This window comes from Sebastes umbrosus, chromosome 9, assembly GCF_015220745.1.
Source record: "Sebastes umbrosus isolate fSebUmb1 chromosome 9, fSebUmb1.pri, whole genome shotgun sequence".
NCBI lineage: Eukaryota > Metazoa > Chordata > Actinopteri > Perciformes > Sebastidae > Sebastes > Sebastes umbrosus.
Window position 1 is genome coordinate 24,914,823 of NC_051277.1, and position 19,178 is coordinate 24,934,000.

General features: G+C 44.8%; 1 protein-coding gene across 13 annotated transcripts in view; it reads left to right on the top strand.

Moving 5' to 3' along the window:
* Positions 1-19,178, top strand: part of tenm2 (teneurin transmembrane protein 2) — a 246,709-nt gene that overhangs the window by 200,904 nt on the left and 26,627 nt on the right. For 8 of the 13 annotated variants that reach the window (XM_037779456.1, XM_037779451.1, XM_037779453.1 and 5 more), the window contains 7 exons: positions 8,137-8,259; positions 10,632-10,858; positions 11,506-11,701; positions 13,865-13,966; positions 14,419-14,613; positions 15,924-16,124; positions 18,969-19,154. In XM_037779456.1, the coding sequence (XP_037635384.1) occupies positions 8,137-8,259; positions 10,632-10,858; positions 11,506-11,701; positions 13,865-13,966; positions 14,419-14,613; positions 15,924-16,124; positions 18,969-19,154 (1,230 nt within the window). The remainder of the gene's footprint in view (positions 1-8,136; positions 8,260-10,631; positions 10,859-11,505; positions 11,702-13,864; positions 13,967-14,418; positions 14,614-15,923; positions 16,125-18,968; positions 19,155-19,178) is intronic. The other 5 variants (XM_037779450.1, XM_037779452.1, XM_037779454.1 and 2 more) reach the window with 1 other exon arrangement.

Genomic DNA, 19,178 nt, shown 5'->3' on the forward strand with positions numbered 1-19,178 from the left:
ACAGGTGTGCCCTTGACTGCGATGAGTAAACTTGCTCGCGGGCGCTGGTGTCACCTTTGCAGGGGTGTTTCGTGTGAATGTGTGCGTGTGTGTGATGGCTGAATTTGTCAGGCACAGTGGCGTACTCCACATGGTATTGTCACCACTGATGAATGAGAGCGCACACACACACACATTCACACGCGCACACACAGACACAATGTATTTTTAGTCTTACTCTCAGCTCCCCTGTCTATTGATTAAACCGACTCACACACACCACTTACACACACACACACACACACTGTCATCGAGTGTGACCTTCATGCCTCTAAGCCGACCACTTTCCATCTATCATTGCTGTCTCGCTAGTACCAGACTGATCACAATCGCTTACTGCCCATTCTTCCCGCTTAGAAGTGTCTCACTTGAGTGCATTCATATCACTGCTCCCTTACATAATAACATGTTAATGGTTTTTACCGTTCAAAGATATATAGCTCTGCCAAATTATATTATTCTAATCAAAGTTTGCATTTTCTTAAGAATATTTGAACATTTTGGTCATTAATCAGAATATGGGGAGATGCGGCACTGCCAAAGTAATCATTTGAAAGCTGGCTTAAAGATGGTGGCAATTCAGGAGAGTGTGTGTGTGTGTGTGTGTGTATGGTTCATTGATTTTGTTTTTTACAGATTAGTACTCAATTTTAAACCAGATTCCTTTCAGACTGAGTGTTATTTAATGCACACCTGGAAAATGAAATAACATGAAAGAAAAGGTTGAATTGTTTATTAGAGACGTTTCAGTCATGGACCTTTGTGAGGCGTTAACAATTCACAGATGTGAAACGACACATCTTTCTACTAAAGCTCCAGGCTGCAACAACCAATCAAATACAGGAGACGATTTTCAAAACACCTGGGACAATTATCACATCACATTGATAAAGAAAAAAAAACAGGACTAAGCAATTTCCCTCCAGATTTTATATCACCATGTCTCCAAATTAAATGTTTCCTGACACAAAAAGACACAGATTATCACATTTTGCAACAAATAACGTCTTCCTGCAACATTGTTAGCTTAATGAAGGGGTTCCAACTTATTTTGATTATTTAAAGGTGCCAAATGCGAGATTGGGAGCATTTCTATTGCCTTCGCACGGCTCTCAACATGGCGACAGCTGAGCCGGCGGCTCGTAGCTAACGGTGCTGACAGTGAAAACAAAGGCAACACTGCTGTCAGTGTTAACCTGAGGGGAACCAGAGGATGGGATGAGACGGTGTTATCAGCTGTAACAGCCGCATGAAAGCAGTGCAGACTGAGCTGCGGCCGTGAGCTAGCCAGTGGGGCACGCTCACATGCACTAACATGCACTAATAGCACACCCGGTTGGCCCAGCTATGGCAGTAAAGCCCGGAGAAGCTTGGTTTACAACACACGCAGAGGGAGAGGGACTTCATTTTCTGCTCAGGTAGACATTACTCCTCTATATCTTTACATAGCAAATAATTGTTTGCTGCTATATTAATGCTCTGGATATTGTGTAGCGCACCAAAGCAATGCATCCTCTATGACTTGAGAGTGTTCAACCAAAGAGTAATGTTCCCCTCTTGAATTTGAATAGTCACAATAAAGAAAGCAAAGCACAGAAAAGTTATATGTTTTTGTTGCAGATATATGATTTTTATTCCTCATCCCTATCTTATTAATCATCTCACACCCTCAGCTTTATCTTGCGACCTCTTAGGGGGGTCCCAACACAGAGTTTGGGAACCACTGTCTCACTACACGCTTCAATTAATAGAGCATGAAGAGAGAAATGTGGAGAAAATTCAAGGTTTTTATTATTCATGTTATTGTTAGATTTTCACATTTTGGCCCTTTAAAGTAAATCAATGTTTTCTAGAGTCCCCTGACCACAGGTTATGAGTGATGTTCCCTTCTTGGATTGTTTAATTGGAACCGTTTTTAGATACCTGAAGAAGTGAAACTATTCATTTCACTTTTTTAAAAACCCATATCAGAAATATGTTTTTTTCCCTTCTCTTCTATCTTATTAATCATCTCTGGACTCCTCAGCTTTATCTTGCAACACCTTAACAGCTCCTGACCCAAAGTTTGGGGATATTATTTATTTGTTTTATCTTTCATAAGAAAGACACAGTGAGCCCCTTGAGTATGTGGACTGTCTGCTTGAGTTGTGTTGGACCTGCAGGTCTCACAACGTGGCTGCTTTCCAGATCCAGCTCCTTGACCCCAAAGTCCCCTCTCACTCTGCATGTGGCTTCCCTTCTGCTGATCCAAGGTGGAACAGCTAGAGGTCAGGATGTGTCGCTCATGCCAGTGTGGGTGTGTGTCCATATACGTTTGTTGTGTGTGTGACGGCATATGGTGAATGCAGGGACCTGGGCATAAGGATCAGACGGGGAGCGTGTGTCCGTAGCAGCAGGGCCTGTCGAACTGATAAAGGTTAGGATCTTACCACACGCTGGCGGTCCAGGAAAAGGGCAGGGCACGGCCAGGACCAGGCACAAGGTGCTATACCATCTGCACCAGAGGGATAAACGGGTCATCTGCGCCGGCCAGGTGATGCAAAGCAGGGTGCACACTTGTTCAGCCGGTAGATGGTGGAAACATCAATGTTCATCCTTTGACTTCCTGTCTATGTACCTGGAGTTTCTGTACGTGCTTTGGATGGATATATTCTGTGCTGCGACGTGTGCATGAATCCAGAGCCTCGCTGACGTCATCGCTGAGTGTTGCCTGCATTAGCGCGCATGGGCTCATTTCATTCGTTTATTTCCTCATTCATTTATTCATTAGCGCGGGTCTTATCTGGGCCCAATCGTTAGTCCAATTAGGTCCATGGTGCTTCACTAGTCCTGTGTTCGAAACCGGAGATGGATGAAGGCGAAGTGAAAGAAAGACTGTCCTCTCTTCTCCTCCTCCTCTCCCGTCTCTCATTTTCTTTCAGTCTCTTGGCCTCCAGAGCGTACTCTTCCTTCATCTTTCTTCCTCACTCATTCTCTCTCGCTCTCTGATCTGTGATAAGATAGCATAGTTCCTCATATCCTGTTTCTAATACAGATCGATGAGAGGGAAAGGACCGAGGTAGCAACGGATGAGACGAGCCAGAGTGGGTTGATGTGCAGAAGAGAAGGCGCAGGGGAGGGGAGGGGGGGTCAGGGTAGAGATATCTGAAGAGGAAATGAGGATTCAGAAAGGAGGACATCACTCAGATTCACATCTCTTTTCATTTAGCCCATCACACACGTGCACGCACGGGCGCGCACGGCTACATCTGCGTCAGGCCGGTCTCAATATTTCCAGTGCCAATAAGGAAGCCATCTCTGCTGTGTGATTGAGTGAGTTGCCGCTGTAGACACTGTTTTGCAGGTGGGAGCCGGCAGAAAAAAAAAACTCACATAACCTTTTGTGTTGCAGTCAATTACAGTTCAGTTGCATCAGCTGGGTGAGGAGGTCCCATCGGGGGTTGCGGTGTGTGTGTCCGCGTGCGTGCGCTTGTTGTTAATACCGTGCGATTTTAAGCATGCATACGCAGATGCACACACACTCAGAAGCAGACAAATTGTCTCTCTCAGTGTCTATGACCCCCAAGGGCAGCAGCCAACCGCCGCCCCCGTTCCTCTGTCTGAGACTCTAAATGATCTCAGCAAGCAGCGCCTTCAAAACTTAGCAGAGAGAGAAGGCTGCTTTATTTATAGACTACATAAGTGGATATTGTGTGGTAAATTCTAAGAAATATCCCAAACGGCTCGAATATGGAGAACCTGAGGCAGCACGCTGCTTTTTCCTCGCTCACTCCCTCCATATTAGCACTGCACCTCTTTGCCGCAGAGATGGAGAGAAAGGTGCGAGTGAAGGTGCGTTTTCTCAGGTGGCTGCTTTTTTTTTTATGCATGTGTTTGTTTTGGACAACAAAATCTCACTAAATGAGGGCCTTGGAGATGGGGGGGTGGGGGGAGGTAGGAAGGCAGGGAAAAGGCTTCCTAAACCAATTAGCAGCCGTGCCGAGGATAGGGGGCTGGTCTCAGCCACAATTACCGCCCTAATTGAGGTCAGAGTTGTTAATTTAGTGGTGAATTAGAACAGTTAATATGCATTTATCAGGACGGCCAGGGGAGACAGCAAAGAAAAGTGTGTTGCCTTTGGTGTGTGTGTGTGTGTGTGTGTGTGTGTGTGTGTGTGTGTGCGCGTGCATACACTTGTGTAATCTTAGTCGCATTGCAAGAGATTACACGTGAAAACATGCAAGAGGCCATTCTCTGCCTTTGGTGCAATTAGGAGCAAGTGCAATTGGTTCAAATGGGAGATGCTGCCTTTTAAATACGCAATGATATGGTTGAGTTGAGGCAGAAGCGGGCGAGGGACATAAGAACACCGACGAGGAACGAGAGAGAGAGAGAGCGAGGGAGAGCGTTTGAACAGTTGGAACATGTTCCAGAGAACAGAATGATGATGATACAATATTTTCCAGTCAGGGGACACTCGGCGCACAGTCTGCCTGCAAAGTCACCTTTCTCCATCTCTCCCGCTCTCATGCAGAAATCCATTTGCACCCTTTAACTCTGAGACGTATAAATATTTCCCAAAAACACAACGTAGCCTACACATGAGCATTGTATTTCTGTCTGATTGCCCAGCGTTGAGAACCACTTACTGTCGGAGGATGAATCACGACCATCTTTTTTTCTCTCACCCAACCAGTCAACGCATACAGGGCCACTCATCCCTTAAATCTTTCCTCTCCACTTGCCATCTTCTTCTCCCTTCCTCAATTCCATCCGTAGGGGCCCTTATTCATCTCTTCCTCTCTTCTCTGCAACATCATCTGGAGCCTGTTTTCCTGCTCTCTTTTTTTTTTTATCCTCGGGGGATTTTATATGTTCTTTAATATTCTCTCAGTTCTCGCTGTCCTCCAGTATTCTCTCTGTTCCTCTCTCCTCTCCTCCTTTTCTGCCGGCACGATTTCTTCAAGAGCTCGTGACCCCCGTCTCCTAGCCCGGCCACCACCTCCTCCTCCTTTTCATCTCCCTTGTCCCTCCGTTCATCAGTCCATCCCTTTTTTTTTTTGTCACAGAATCACGTGTGCTGCTGCCGCTGTTTCAGATGCTGTCTTTTGCAGATGATACTGGCAAGCACTTTGCCTCTCTGAATTATGCATCGAGATTACATAAAAAAAAATACCCTCTTGAAGCAACAGATCTATTTTTAATCCAACTCGTTTGCTTGTTAAACCTGTTTCTCTGTGATCTTTCCATGTACATGTGTGTTTGTGTGTGCGCTCACGAACATGAGTGAGAAGATTAAAAAGGAACGCAGCCCAAGTCAGACTATCTCTCTTGTTCTCTTCGTGTCTGTCAGTCGAATTCAATTCAGATAGGCCTTATTGGCACGGCATTTAATAAAGCCTTCCAATGCAGCTCGAAAACAGTAATTACGGCAATTATGATCCGAAAAGAAAATACTTAAAATCATGGCAACACAATGCTAAATGCATCAATTTCAGCAGTTTCATTTTGGCTGAAATTACACCCTAACAAAGTTAGGAGTGTTGTTAAAAATGAGGGATGGTGCTTGTAAAGAGAACGATAACACGTGTCTCTCTTTGTCTTCGTCTTTCTTTCTCTCTGTCTCTTTGTGTTGCTGCAAAAGAAACCTGTTGACAAAGCATTGGCTTTTTGTGCTCTTGTCGCCGAGGAGTAAGAGTGCCATCTATTGGTCAACTTTTCACAACCACCCACAGAACAAAAAGAGAGGACTCATTCGGGGAAAACCACACATGTGCACCGACCCTCAAACACACACACAATGAGCCGACATACACAGTTAGCTACCTATAGGGCTGCCTGATGTGTTCTTGGGGATGACCTAGATTGAGAGCGCCGTCACAATAGACTCACTATTGCTTACTGTCTCCTGCCGATTCAATACGTAATCTTACCATCGACTGCTTCCCGTGATACCATCTTTTTGCGTGTGCGTGGCCTGAAAGTGTGCGCGGATGCATGTCGGCGTTATCTACAAGGGAGGACAGGCGAAGATAAGAAGAAAAGACGAAGAAAAAAGAGGGAATTAAAAGGAAAAGAGGGAGAAGAGTGAAGGTCAGGGTGATGAGAGAGGAGAGGGCAAGAGGTGGATATAAGAGAGAAGAGACAGGGAGGGGAGGAAGGACACTGTTAGTTTCTCTGCTCCTCTCGCTCCGTCTCTCTTGTTCTCTACACCAGCCCCCCCCCACGAAAAATAAAAAAGAGCTGACAGTGGAGGCCGGGCAGCAGCCGAGGTGTCAGCGCTTTCCTTTGACCAGGAGCGAGGGAGGGGAGAAAGAGCGAAAGAGAGGAAACATAAAAAGGAAGAAACAAAGAAACAGATAGAGGGTGGGGGGGGAAGAGATGGGACATCGGGGGTGAGAATAAGTCTGCCCCGGCAGCAATTCCTAAAGCCGCATCTCCTTTTCTTGCAACTTTTACACTCATCCCTGTGTGTGCAAAAACTGGGCAAGTGGAGATAGAATTTGACAAGAGGGGAAATTGATTCCGAGGCTTTCAGATGCAGGCGTTATAAGGCTCATGTGGTGGGGATAAGGCCGACGCTGGGAGGCATGCATTAACACCTACATAATGCATCGTACACGATCACGCATCCATACTGTGTGCATTCTCAAAGCTCACATCACAGTATTCATGTACTGTATATAAACAACACTGCGGATGCATTGTGCCTTTTCTATAACATATTTAAATATTCAGACATGAGCAAACGATGCACATAACGTGTTCTTTCATTACGTTGAACACGGGCACTGTAGTTTATTTTGACTTAATACTACATGCCGAGTCTCGGTGCAGCAAATACTCACTAGTGTGCTAAATGTGTATTAATCCACAGCTGAAAGTAGTCCCCAACAAATGCAGTACACAATCCACGCCGTGTGCATCCTCAAAGCTCACATCACAGTTTTCATGTACATAAACAACACTGCAGGTGCATTGTGCCTTCTCCTATAACATATTTAAATATTCAGACACAAACAAACGATGCACATAACGTGTTATTTCATTACGTTGAACATTGGCACTGTAGTTTATTTTGACTCAATACTACTCATACCGAGTCCTGGTGCTGTAAATATTCACTAGCATGCTAAATGTGTATTAATCCACAGCTGAAAGTAGTCCCCAACAAATGCAGTACATGGTCGCGTATCCACGCCGTGTGCATCCGCAATAGCTCACATCACAGTTTTCAGTATATATACAACACTCCAGGTGCATTGTGCCTTCTTCAATGACATATTTTAAATATTCAGACATGAGAAAACGATGCATCATCTCCACTCAGGGATTGTTCAAAAGCATTAGAGAGATTAAACCAATCATTTACAACACTCAGAAACATACCTGTCTCCTACTGTGTACAGTAAGGGACTGTTTTCTTTCTCTTCAGTTTTTTCGTGCTGTTTCCTCTCTCCTGTATTTTCTTTTTTAGTTTTTTTTGGAAGGGGGGAGGTCGATGCCTGGCAGCAGGCTAAGGAGGGGAAGAGACACAGGGAGAGTAAAGAGCTGACAAAGTGAAGAGCGAACACACTGGAGCAGTCTTATACCACCAGCACACAATAACACAACAGAGGACAAAAGACGAGGAGAAGAGAAAGGGAGAGTCATAGAGCGATCTCTTCAGAGAGCAATCTGTCACTTGCTCTCTGCGAGATGGTGTAAAGGCTTCCAAATAAAAGCAGGAGATGCTGTCAGGTTGAAAGAAGATTGTGAGAGGTTGAGGTAAAGAAAGCAAAAGAAACAAAAAAAAAAACATCCTTATGGTTTTTAATTGTCTGTTTTGTAAGACTTTGCCTCAGTTTCTGTGATGTTGGTTACCTGCCACTTTGTTAACAGTGTTTTTGATTGATATGCATTAACACAAGTATAAAAGCAGCGTTCTTTAAAAGCTGCACTGGTTCCCATATAAATGACAGATCAGACTTGGAGGTTTGGCCTCCTGTAGTTCTTTGGCTTGATGAGCTTTCAATTTGGCTTTTTTTATACCAGGCTTGTAGACAATCTATCGTTCAAGTCATATGTCCTCACTCCCTCCTTCCTCTTCTCTCTCTCTCTCCATCCCTTTGTGCGCAGCGATCAACTTGCTGGGTCTGACATGGCAGCTGAAGCCATCCGACGGCCCTGTGTTAAACAACGGACTGGGAGCTGGCTTGCCTGTCAACAGTGATGTGGCCACGCTGCCCTCTGGAGGCAGAGGTATGAACTACAGCACGCACACACCCCCACATAAGAATCCACACACAGCTACGAGGCAAAACTCAGGTCTGGGAGACATTAAAGCCTGGATAAGGCTGGTGATATTCATATTTTGTCTTATCGTCAACAAATCCCACGAGAGGTGCAAAACCAACAATGAATTTACCTACTAACAAGTGTTGTCTGTGTATCCAAAACTCCTCTGTGCCATAGAGCTCCACTGTTGTCTAAAAAACTATTTAAAACACATCAGTGAGCCACACTGTTGCATCGGGTGTCATATTCTTTCATTACGATGAACATGGGCACTGTTTATTTTGACTCAATACCACGTACCGAGTCCTGGTGCTGTAAATACTCACTAGCATGCCAAATGTGTATTAAAGAGGACTTATTATGCTTTTGAGCTTTTTCCCTTTCCTTTTCTCATACCGGTTTCTCATACCAACCGGAATGAGAAAAGGAAAGCTTTTTGAACATATAGGCAGAATGTTTTGGCATCATTGGGCAAGATATTCAAGTGTTCTGAGAGAAAACTAGACTTCTGCACCTCCTCATGGCTCTGTTTTCAGGATTTAAAAAATCAGTTTTGGCCAATCACAGGTCATTTCAGAGAGAGGGCGTTACTATTGGCTGTTTATTCAACGGAGGCAGCTGTAAATCACTCGCAACCTCCAATAAGACGGTCAAACTAGGCAGCGCTGATCAAATATGAATCAATATTCTGTTACTGTAATGTCTATTTCACACCTCAAATGATTTCAGAAACATCTTGTAGTGTACTGTTCAGCTGTAAAATGAGAAAATGTGTTCCGGCTGGTGGGCGGTGCTTGGTATTTCCTCAGCTGATCTCAACATGGCTGCCGGATCACAAACCTTCTCATTTTACAGCTAAACAGTACACTACAAGATGTTTATGAAAACATTTGAGGAGAGAAATATGTATCACAGTAACAGAATATTGATTTATATTTGATCAGCGCTGCCTAGTTTGACCGTTTGATCGGAGTTTGCGAGTGATTGACAGCTGCGCAGAGACGGCAGACTCCAGCTCGGCTCTGATTGGTTGCTTTCCTCCGGTCTGTGAAATCTTGCAAATGCCATTAGGAGCACCGGAGGACACAGAGGAACATGATTTTTTTCAGATTACGTGTCTCATGCACTACTCTCAGGATGTTTTATTTTCATATTTGCTCCAATTCTACCCACTGCTGCTTTAAAGCATGTAAACATGTTCTAGTAGAAACTCAAAATACAATAAAATGAGCATAATAGGTCTTTTTTAATCCGCAGCTGAAAATAGTCCCCAACAAATGCAGTACTTGCTTCTCAAAATAAAGCCATATATTTTTAACCCATTTTTTAAAAGATTTATGTCTTCAGTATGAACAAATTGGCTCGGGGCTGCTGAGTGCCACAGACAGTATTGAAGGACACACTAACACATTGTTAGATTTGTTGAAAACAAGAAAAATATAGAATAGTGCCAGCCTTTTATCCTTTAAGGCTTTTAAACACTGTGTCTGCTGTGCATTACATACTAAAACAATCCAATAGATTTTTTTTTCTACCCAAACAGGCTCACGCCAACTACAGTATTTTCATAATTCATGACACAGTACTAGCTGTGCTATCAGTATGTGCTGTTTAACCACTCCGCTGTGTTGTCTCGAGCTAGGTTTATCGTCTCAGACAGAAGCGAGGTAAAACACCAACTGCACAGCCCCCCACCTCCCTCCCTCCTCTCTTTTAAGGCCCCCATGCGGTTCTCTATCTATTCTTCTTTCACTCGCTCGATCTCGCTCTGTAACACACACAGCATGTACTATAGGTACGTGTGGGCTGCTGCTCTGTGCCTGTATTCTGTATTAATGAGAGGACTGTTGTGTTGTGTTCCCCAGCCGTCGAGGCCAGATGCTGCTGTTGTTCTTCTCATTGTTACTTTTATTTCTTCGCTATTCTGCACACACACACACACACACACACACACGCTCAGTGTTTTTCTGTCTGGGCCCCAGCACTCTGCTGCTGTTAGATGACTGACCTGATTGCAGGATGCTGTGTGTGTTTCTGCGTGCGTGCCTGTCTGCGGGTCTTCTTGGAAAGCTCTGCCCTGCCGTTCCATCAGCGCTCTCTCTTTTTAGCCCAGACAACAAAGTCCACGGTCTTGCAGGCTTTGACACAAAGGCATCATTTTGCATCCCACCGTCACACGCAACAAACACTCATTGTAACATAAACTTTGCGGAGCTAATGGTGCTCGTCCCCTACCGTTCAATGGCGATGCATTTTTATGGCAGCTTATTTCCAGTAAACTGTGATGATTAACTATTGACTCCAACAATCGATGCCTTTAATCACAGATTATGCAGTTTCTTTTCCCCTCGCTCCAGGTCCGTGGGCAGGCCGGAACAGCAGTATAGACACGGGCAACATCGAGGTCGGGAGGCGGGTGACCCAGGAAGTCCCCCCAGGAGTGTTTTGGAGATCCCTGCTTCACCTCAGCCAACCCCAGTTCCTCAAGTTCAACATCTCCCTCGGCAAGGACGCCCTGTTCGGAGTGTACATCCGCAAGGGCCTGCCTCCTTCACACGCACAGGTAAAATCAAGTGCAAGCAAGTTGTACGTCTTCTACACCTTTAGGGTAACAGGGCTAATCGCAGAATTATAATTTTATTCATTGGGAACACATTATCTTCATATTGATCAGCTAAGATGGAGAATGCATTTAAAAAAAAGCGGCTTGTGTCATGGGACATCTTAAAATTAATTTGTGATTCATTATAATAGTTGTTTGAAAAAACTCATTTAGTCTTTAAGAGTTACACTTAATTAGATTTCACAGTAATGTAACTTTTACTGCCTCTTATTAATTAGAGACTACTCAATTAACAGCAGGTTTGATTTGTAGAATGGGATAATTGCATCTGGATAAGTGTTTCGCTGCCTGGCCTGACTTAAAGCTGGTAAAGACCATGAAGTTGTGGCTGCCGTGCAGCAGTAAAAAACACTTTTCTGCAGAATGACAGCCCTCAAGGATCTCTCTGTTGCATTCTTCATGCTTCCCTGGCAATTTCCAGCCACGCTTACTTCCCCCATCTTTTAATCTTCCTGCATATACAACTATTGGTCATTTTTCAAAGTCTAAAAAGTGCCACCGCAGCACTTCATAGTTGAATCATAGATTTCATACTCGTGTTCTCACCTCCATTCAACCTCGCACTTTGTCTTTTCTCTCTCCTGCAGTATGACTATATGGAGCGCCTGGACGGGAAGGAGAAGTGGAGCGTGGTCGAGTCTCCGCGGGAGAGGAGGAGCATCCAAACTGTGGTCCTCAATGAGGCGGTGTTTGTCCAGTACCTGGACGCTGGTGCCTGGCACCTGGCCTTCTACAACGACGGCCGGGAGAGGGAGGCGGTTTCCTTCAGCACAAACATCATGGGTGAGAAAGAGTCAGCATTTGTGGTTGTGGGTGGTGGGAGGGAAAGAGGCGGAGGAGGGAGAAGCAAGTCGGGAGGTAAACTGAGATTAAGCACCAGCATTTAGAAGATGGAAAGAGTAGGGAGACAAAGCTATTCATTACCAGTGACACTGATTTAAAGTAGGGCTGTGTATTGGCAAGAATCTGGCGATACGATACGTAATATGATACAGGGGTAACAATTCAATATATTGCAATGCAGTGTTTTAGAGAATCGATACAGTATCACAAAACATAATATTGCGATACTCATGTGTATCGATATTTTCTCATACTCCTAATTTATAAGGAACACTCCACCGATTTAGCATTGTGCTCCTGCAGTATAACATTGTCGGACTCGCAATGGACAGTTTTATTTTTTAAGAATAAAAATCGTGGCAGCAGAATCAATATTGTTTGTTTTTTTATTCCACAAATTCGTCTTTGTCGTCAAAACCTGGCCCCTACTTTACCCACAATGCAAATCCACTGCTGCGGTTTGGTCACAGATTCAGGTGTGTCATGTTAGTAGCGGCTAATGTAGCCTTGTGCCGCTATCCTCAAGCAGAGATGAGTTCTGGTGAGCTCACTTCTTTCTAACTCCACACCTCCAGATTTTTGGAGCTCCAACAGATCCTGACTAAAATGACATCACTTGAGGCAATTTACCAGACTTTGCGCAGCTCCCCTGGAGCCACAAAATGCTTTTATACAACTGTTTTTTCATATGCAGTAGTACTCCCCAAGACCCATAAACATTTGATGTGTAAAATGGGAGGGACATGGTAGCAGTTTAGTGAGATTAATTCCCCAATTTGTCAAAGACTTTACACATCCACAGGGTGCAAAAACACTCGCCAGCAGCATGTGTGCAATGTTGCCGTTAGCAACACAACTATAGCAACATTGTCAAGTAGGCAGGACCGCTTAGTGAGTTCAAAGATTTGTGTTTGCCAAAACCTAGTAGGATAAATTGACAGTATGTATTCGAAAACAAAACACAACTTATTACACCAGAGAATCACTTCCTAGGTGTTTGTGCATGTGTGAAAAGCATAAATGTACAAACAAACCTGTAAATCGGATGTTTTTAGGACCTGAAACGGCGCCCTAAATAATTTCAATTGTGTTGGAGGCATGAGTGTGAGAACAAGGGGGGATGGATAGGAAGAGTCAAGCCGAGTGAAAGAATCCTTCACTGTCAATATCTGGCGGTAGTGCTTTCAGCAGTATGAGTAGAGGAGAGAGAGGGAGAAGGGCAGAATTAGAGTGAGTAGCGAGAGGGGGAGCTGGAGGAGAGACATAATGGTGGGGGCAAAACCAGAATGGAGTGAAGTGGAGTGAAGGACGGGAGAAGGAGGAGCTGAAGAGGGGAGTGAAAGAGAGGGTGGCATTAGGGTAAGAGGGAGGCATGGGGCTTAGATTCAGGGGGGAACGGGGGGGGGACGGCTGAGCTCAGAAAAAGAGGGAGGAAGTGTTGAGAGAGGAAGGCAGTGCAGATTGGTTGAGTCATTCTTTGTGTGAGAAGAGTGGAAGCTGGAAAAAGCGAAGGAGGAAAGGACGGATAAAAGTCCAAAAATGCCTCCTTGTCATTAGCATCGACCCTGTTTCTTCCCACCAAACTGCTCCCGTCTTGTAAGTGGGTTAAGAGGCGCTAAAAGGGGGATAGTGCACTGAAGTCATACATGGAGTCCAGCTAAAAATCTGCCAAGTTGCACCAAACAACCACACCTGGATGAAGTATTAATGACCTTGGTGGAGGAGTAAACAACCAAACCAAGGAGACGAGGGGTGAAAGAGCAGCAGAAGGGTTCGATGGGAATCACTCTTATTTTCTGATACAGCGTGCAGAGAAATGATGGATGGGTATCGGCGTCTCGAGGAATGTCTCGTTCAAAAATGCATTCACCCAACACTATAAAAAATGCAATGAAAAGGAATGCAAGGGGTCTTGGAGAAGGGCACTTGCTTTTGATGTGTGTGAGACTCGGAGCGCCTTGACTCCGTTTGTAGTATCTTAAAGAATGAACGGTGCCAATGATTTAATCGAATGCTTTGATGCTTGCCATCAAACTCTCTCACCCCCTCCCCTCTTTCCCCTCTCTCTCTCTCTCTCTCTGTCTCACTTTGTCTCCTTCACAGATTCAGTGCAAGAGTGCCCGCGCAATTGCCATGGTAACGGAGAGTGTAATTCTGGTGTGTGCCATTGCTTCCCAGGATTCCACGGCATGGACTGCTCCAAAGGTATTACAAATGTGTTTCTTTCCGTCGTGAAAATGCCGTCGTCTAATTAGACGAGCGGGCGCGTTCGGGCTCCGTTGCAGCGAGCACAGAGAGGATTAGGAGCGGTAAGATGGCGCATGGCCTTAGGTGGAGCCGAGACAAGATGACTGATGATGAATGGCAGCTCCGCCAGCCAACGTCTCCCTGGCTCTGTGATCACCTGGGATAGACAGCTTTGATGAATAGTTTAGTTACCTCTGCCTGTAATTACTCTTCATGTCATCGCCACTCTCCAGCCCTTTAACCACTCTATTCACCCTCCTGCACAAGAGTTGGTGGGGTTGGGCAGGTGTGGGTGGCCGTCATGGGCTTTTCACAGCTTTGAGAATCTCTAAAAAGCTAATTGTTTTTCTTTTCTCATGGTGTTACTCTCTCCCTTTCCCGCCCTCCCCCCTTTTTCTCCGCTCCTCCAGCGGCGTGCCCAGTGCTGTGCAGCGGCAACGGCCAATACGACAAGGGCTCCTGTGTGTGTTACAGCGGCTGGAAGGGACCAGAGTGCGATGTCCCCGTCACGCAGTGCATCGACCCTCTTTGCAGCGGCCACGGCACCTGCACCGACGGCAACTGTGTGTGCTCCATCGGCTACAAGGGGCAGAGCTGTGCACAGGGTGAGAGGAGTTAATGGCGTGGCGTTCCTCAAGGATGTGTGATGAATTAATGGGTGTCAGCTGTTTTTTTATCTGCCTGCACTTGTTCGTTCGGAGCTATTATTTTTGAAAGAAACAGTGGTTTCGCACCACAACAAACGCACCTCAAACACTCACACACACTCCTAACTAGACAGCTCATCATAGCATAATCTTAATCTGACCGAGTGTCCGTTCTCTCCATATATACAGATGAAGTATGATACGGCAGCCAAACACATCAGAGATTTTATTAAGGGGTGAAATTGCTTCTATTGATCCTAGTTAAGAAGGATCAGGCCGCCACATTCTCGGGCATCAGAAAAGATAGAAAACCAGAGAGAGAAAAGAGACAGACGGAGAGGGAGTCAGGGCAGCGGTGAGAGGTGAATATGTATGAAGAAAGAGAGAATTGGGAAAGGAAGAAGAAAAGAGAGCGCCTAGGGTGGAAGATGAGGAGAGGAGGAAGAAAGACAAAGGGAAGAAAGTGACAGATAGAAGAAAAGTTAAGACAGGGCCGGAGAACAAGGTCAGCATTTTCTCCCGCTCTCTCCATCTCCCTCCCATCTAATTTTTCTCCTTCTCCTCTGGTCTCAAATCTGATATTCATCACAGCAGAGTCCCTCAAACAATTTACCTGGAGTGCCAGCGACATGAAAATCGATAACTGTGATCCGCCGTTTCTGCCAGGCAAACAGAAACGGAGGGCCGAGGTTATGTGCGAGCGCGTGCTTTTTTATGAAAGTGCGTGAGCGTAGGGGTGCGTAGGGGTCAATCATGGCTGAGGGGAGGGGGGGAGGGAGAGAAAGAAGTGGGAGCGACCGGGACAGAGAGGGGTGGGTGGGCTCTGCTGGGAGGAGGTAATTTGTCAAATTGGTTTTCACTCACTGCTCGGACTCGGAGCTGCCTGTCAACCTGGCAGACTGACAGTGTCAAATTCTCCCCCTTGTATTAGCGCATACACACTAATGCATGTGCATGCAAGGCGAGCACTCACACCGAATAATGTGTCAGTGAGTGGAACGCATTTGCCGCCATGCCCCAATTATAGACTCGGCTATTCATTATTGTGTGCTTTAATTGCCTCAGTAATATGTCTGGTGATATTTTTCTTTTGTTTCATTATCATTTTGTGTACGCGAAGAATGAAAATATGTCCTTTGTCACTTCTCTTTCTTTTTAAAAAATCTAATTGTGTCTAACATCAGCTCTGATGTGACATTTTCTAGCTTGTGTTGTTCATTTTGTTTCTGTCTGTTTTCTCACATCGGTGTATCTCTGGCTTAATGTAGTGGATTGCCTGGATCCGACATGTTCCAACAATGGCATCTGTGTGAATGGGGAGTGCCACTGTAAGCCAGGCTGGGGAGGGCTCCACTGCGAGCTGCCCAGGGCCCAGTGCCCAGACCAGTGCCATGGCCACGGGGCCTTCATACCAGACACCGGGCTGTGCAGCTGTGACCCCAACTGGATGGGACCTGACTGTTCTATGGGTAAGCGCGCCTGCAGAGCTGCTTCGGCTGCAGTAAAGTAGAGTTTGGGGTGTTGTAGTTAGGAGAAACGGGCTTCTGACTACCCATTGTTCCAACATATTGCGTGGTCCCTTAGGATATAGGGCTAATTAGCTTAGCAGTTTATTTAATACTGCTTTGGTTTTCAAACTGTTCAGAAACAGGATACAACAACTGTTGTGTTATCTCAGCCAAACTGGAACAAACAGGAACAAAAAAAAGTGACAAGTTTTACTGTCAGGGCCGTATAAAATCATCTCTCTCGATAGACTGTCAGCGACAGTATGGTTATGACAGCTTTTTACGATTATCAGGGTAGTGCTCAAAATCCGAAATGGGCGATGCAAGGCACTTTTATTTGTATAGCACATTTCATTACAATGGGCTTTCCATAAAAGTAACAACATGCAACATGTATAAAAGAATGCGACGATAAATAAAATGCAAGAAAAAGCAGCTTCAACAACAAAAGAAAAACATGAAGAAAAAGGAAGAATAACCACCCACAAAACAACACCAGCAAACAAACCCCCGCACCCAGCCCACGGGCAAACACACACACACACACACACACAGCAACTAATCAGAAGACAATAGAAAAGCCCTTAATTGTACTTTTAAACAACACAGCTGTGACCGATCTCAAGTCATCATCAAGGCCAAAGTAAAAGCCTCCACACCAGATCTTGCTGTTATAGGTACAGTTGGAAGATTATTGCAGCTGAGAGGTCTGATTGGTCTCTAGTAAGAAATGCACCGGGGAACCAAACTATTACGGGTTTTATAGATTATAATCATTATTTTTTGAAAAGCAGAAATGAAAAGTAAATTCCAGATGTTTCTTAAAGGTGCTATTGATAACATTAATAACATTCAGCCACTAGATGTCACATTCTCCCTCCCCTGTTCCATTGCATTTACTTCACAACAAGTCGTTGCCAGTCATTTACCGTCAGTCTCACCCATTTGTCTACTTTTTCCCCACCAACCCAGAGATACCACGTGTTTACTATTGGCTCACAAGTCTTGTTAGAAGGAGCCGAACGTCAGCTATCTTCCACAGATATAAACAAAACATTCATTTTGGACCCGTCAACATTTTTTAAATGATTAATTCAGTCATAAAAATGTATTTCAGGAAAAGCCATACTTTTATTCGGTACTTTTCTAAAGGCTCTGTGGATGTATTATTCTTTTATGAAATATTCGCATCAATAAGACCTTTAAACTCGGTGACTACATGCATATTGGAGGTGTTTGCATTGTGAATAGTGACGCATACAGTTAATCAAGTCTGTGCGGGGGGGGGGGGGGACAAGAGGAAAATAGAGAGTGCCTGGAGTCACTTCCTGTGCATGAGGCTCATAATTCCCAGCTGGATGGAGTAGAAAATCAAGATAGATATTGCCTGTAAAAGTAGCCGAGTTCCAGTTTAAATGCTGTTTATAATAAACTCAACTTCCACGATTCCTTATCTCAATAAAACTAAAGCCGTTAAACCACCACTGCAAGAGAAAACGGCTGCCTCCACCACGTCAGGCTTGTGTCGCTTCCCCGTCTCAGGATCACAAGCGGAGCTGCAGCATTTGTTACGAGAGAAGCAATGCTTAACTTTAATAAAGACAACATTGTTCCACGCCGCAGGATCCCTCAGCAAGCGCATATCAAAACATCTGTACATACTACATTCCCCCGCACACCGGGGGGTCCCGAGCACACAAGCGGGATTGTCACATCTCACCACATGCGCCGTCGCTGCCTGCAACATCGGAGCCTCCCAAACAGCGACTGTAATGGAAGCTGAGGAAATAAAACCCTGTCTGCGCGAAACTATACGACTGATTTTAATTGAAGGTGTATAGTGGATAATTGTATGTAGCGTAATGTGGGTTTGATTGTTTCTGATTGTTTTGCTGTTTTGGGTACTTGACTTTTTTTGCACTTGGGTAATTTGACATTGTTACTCGCTGCCACAGAGATGAAGTCAAACAGATTCTTTTAATTTGCGGGTTAAAACTTGGGTTTAAATGTGAAAGTTTCTACACATCCTAGTTACATATTACCATTGTTTTCATGGAATTTCAATAATTATATTTCATAGGGCTGTCAATCAATTAAAATATTTGACCGTGATTAATCACACATTTTTTATCTGTTCAAAATGTACCTTAAAGGGAGATTTGTCGAGTATTTAATACTCTTATCAACATGGAAGTGGGCACATATGCTTGCTTTATGCAAATATATGTATATATGTAATATTGGAAACCAAGTAACAACACAAAACAATGACAATATTGTTCAGAAACCCTCACAGATACTGCATTTAGCATAATTTAAAATAAAATATGCTCAAATCATAACACGCCAAACTCAAGCACAACAGGCAACAACAGCTGTCAGTGGGTCAGTGTGCTGAATTGACTATGACTTGCCCCAAACTGCATGTGATTATCATAAAGTGGACATGTCTGTAAAGGGGAGACTCGTGGGTACCCATAGAACCCATTGTCATTCACATATCTTGAGGTCAGAGGTCAAGGGACCCCTTTGAAAATGGCCATGCCAGTGTTTCCTCGCCAAAATGTAGCATAAGTTTGGAGCGTTATTTTTTCTAGTTTCATATGATACCAGTATCTTCACTCTAGCTTTAGAACTGACCCCGCTACAAGCTAAAAATTGCAAATTAGTGGCGTTAAAACAAATTTGCGTTAACGCGTTATTGCGTTAACTTTGACAGCCCTACAAATAACAAAATACCAACCTACAAAAAAACATCAACTTTTGAGTCCTGAAATAATATGTGTGACCCCTCTCTTCCTTCAGAGGTGTGCTCAGTCGACTGCGGGACCCACGGAGTGTGCATGGGCGGAGCTTGCCGCTGCGAGGAGGGCTGGACCGGCGCTGGGTGCGACCAGCGCGTGTGCAACCCGCTCTGCATCAAACACGGAACCTGCAAGGACGGCAAGTGCCAGTGTCACCAGGGCTGGAACGGAGAGCACTGCACCATCGGTAAGCTTTGTGTGTGCATTTAGA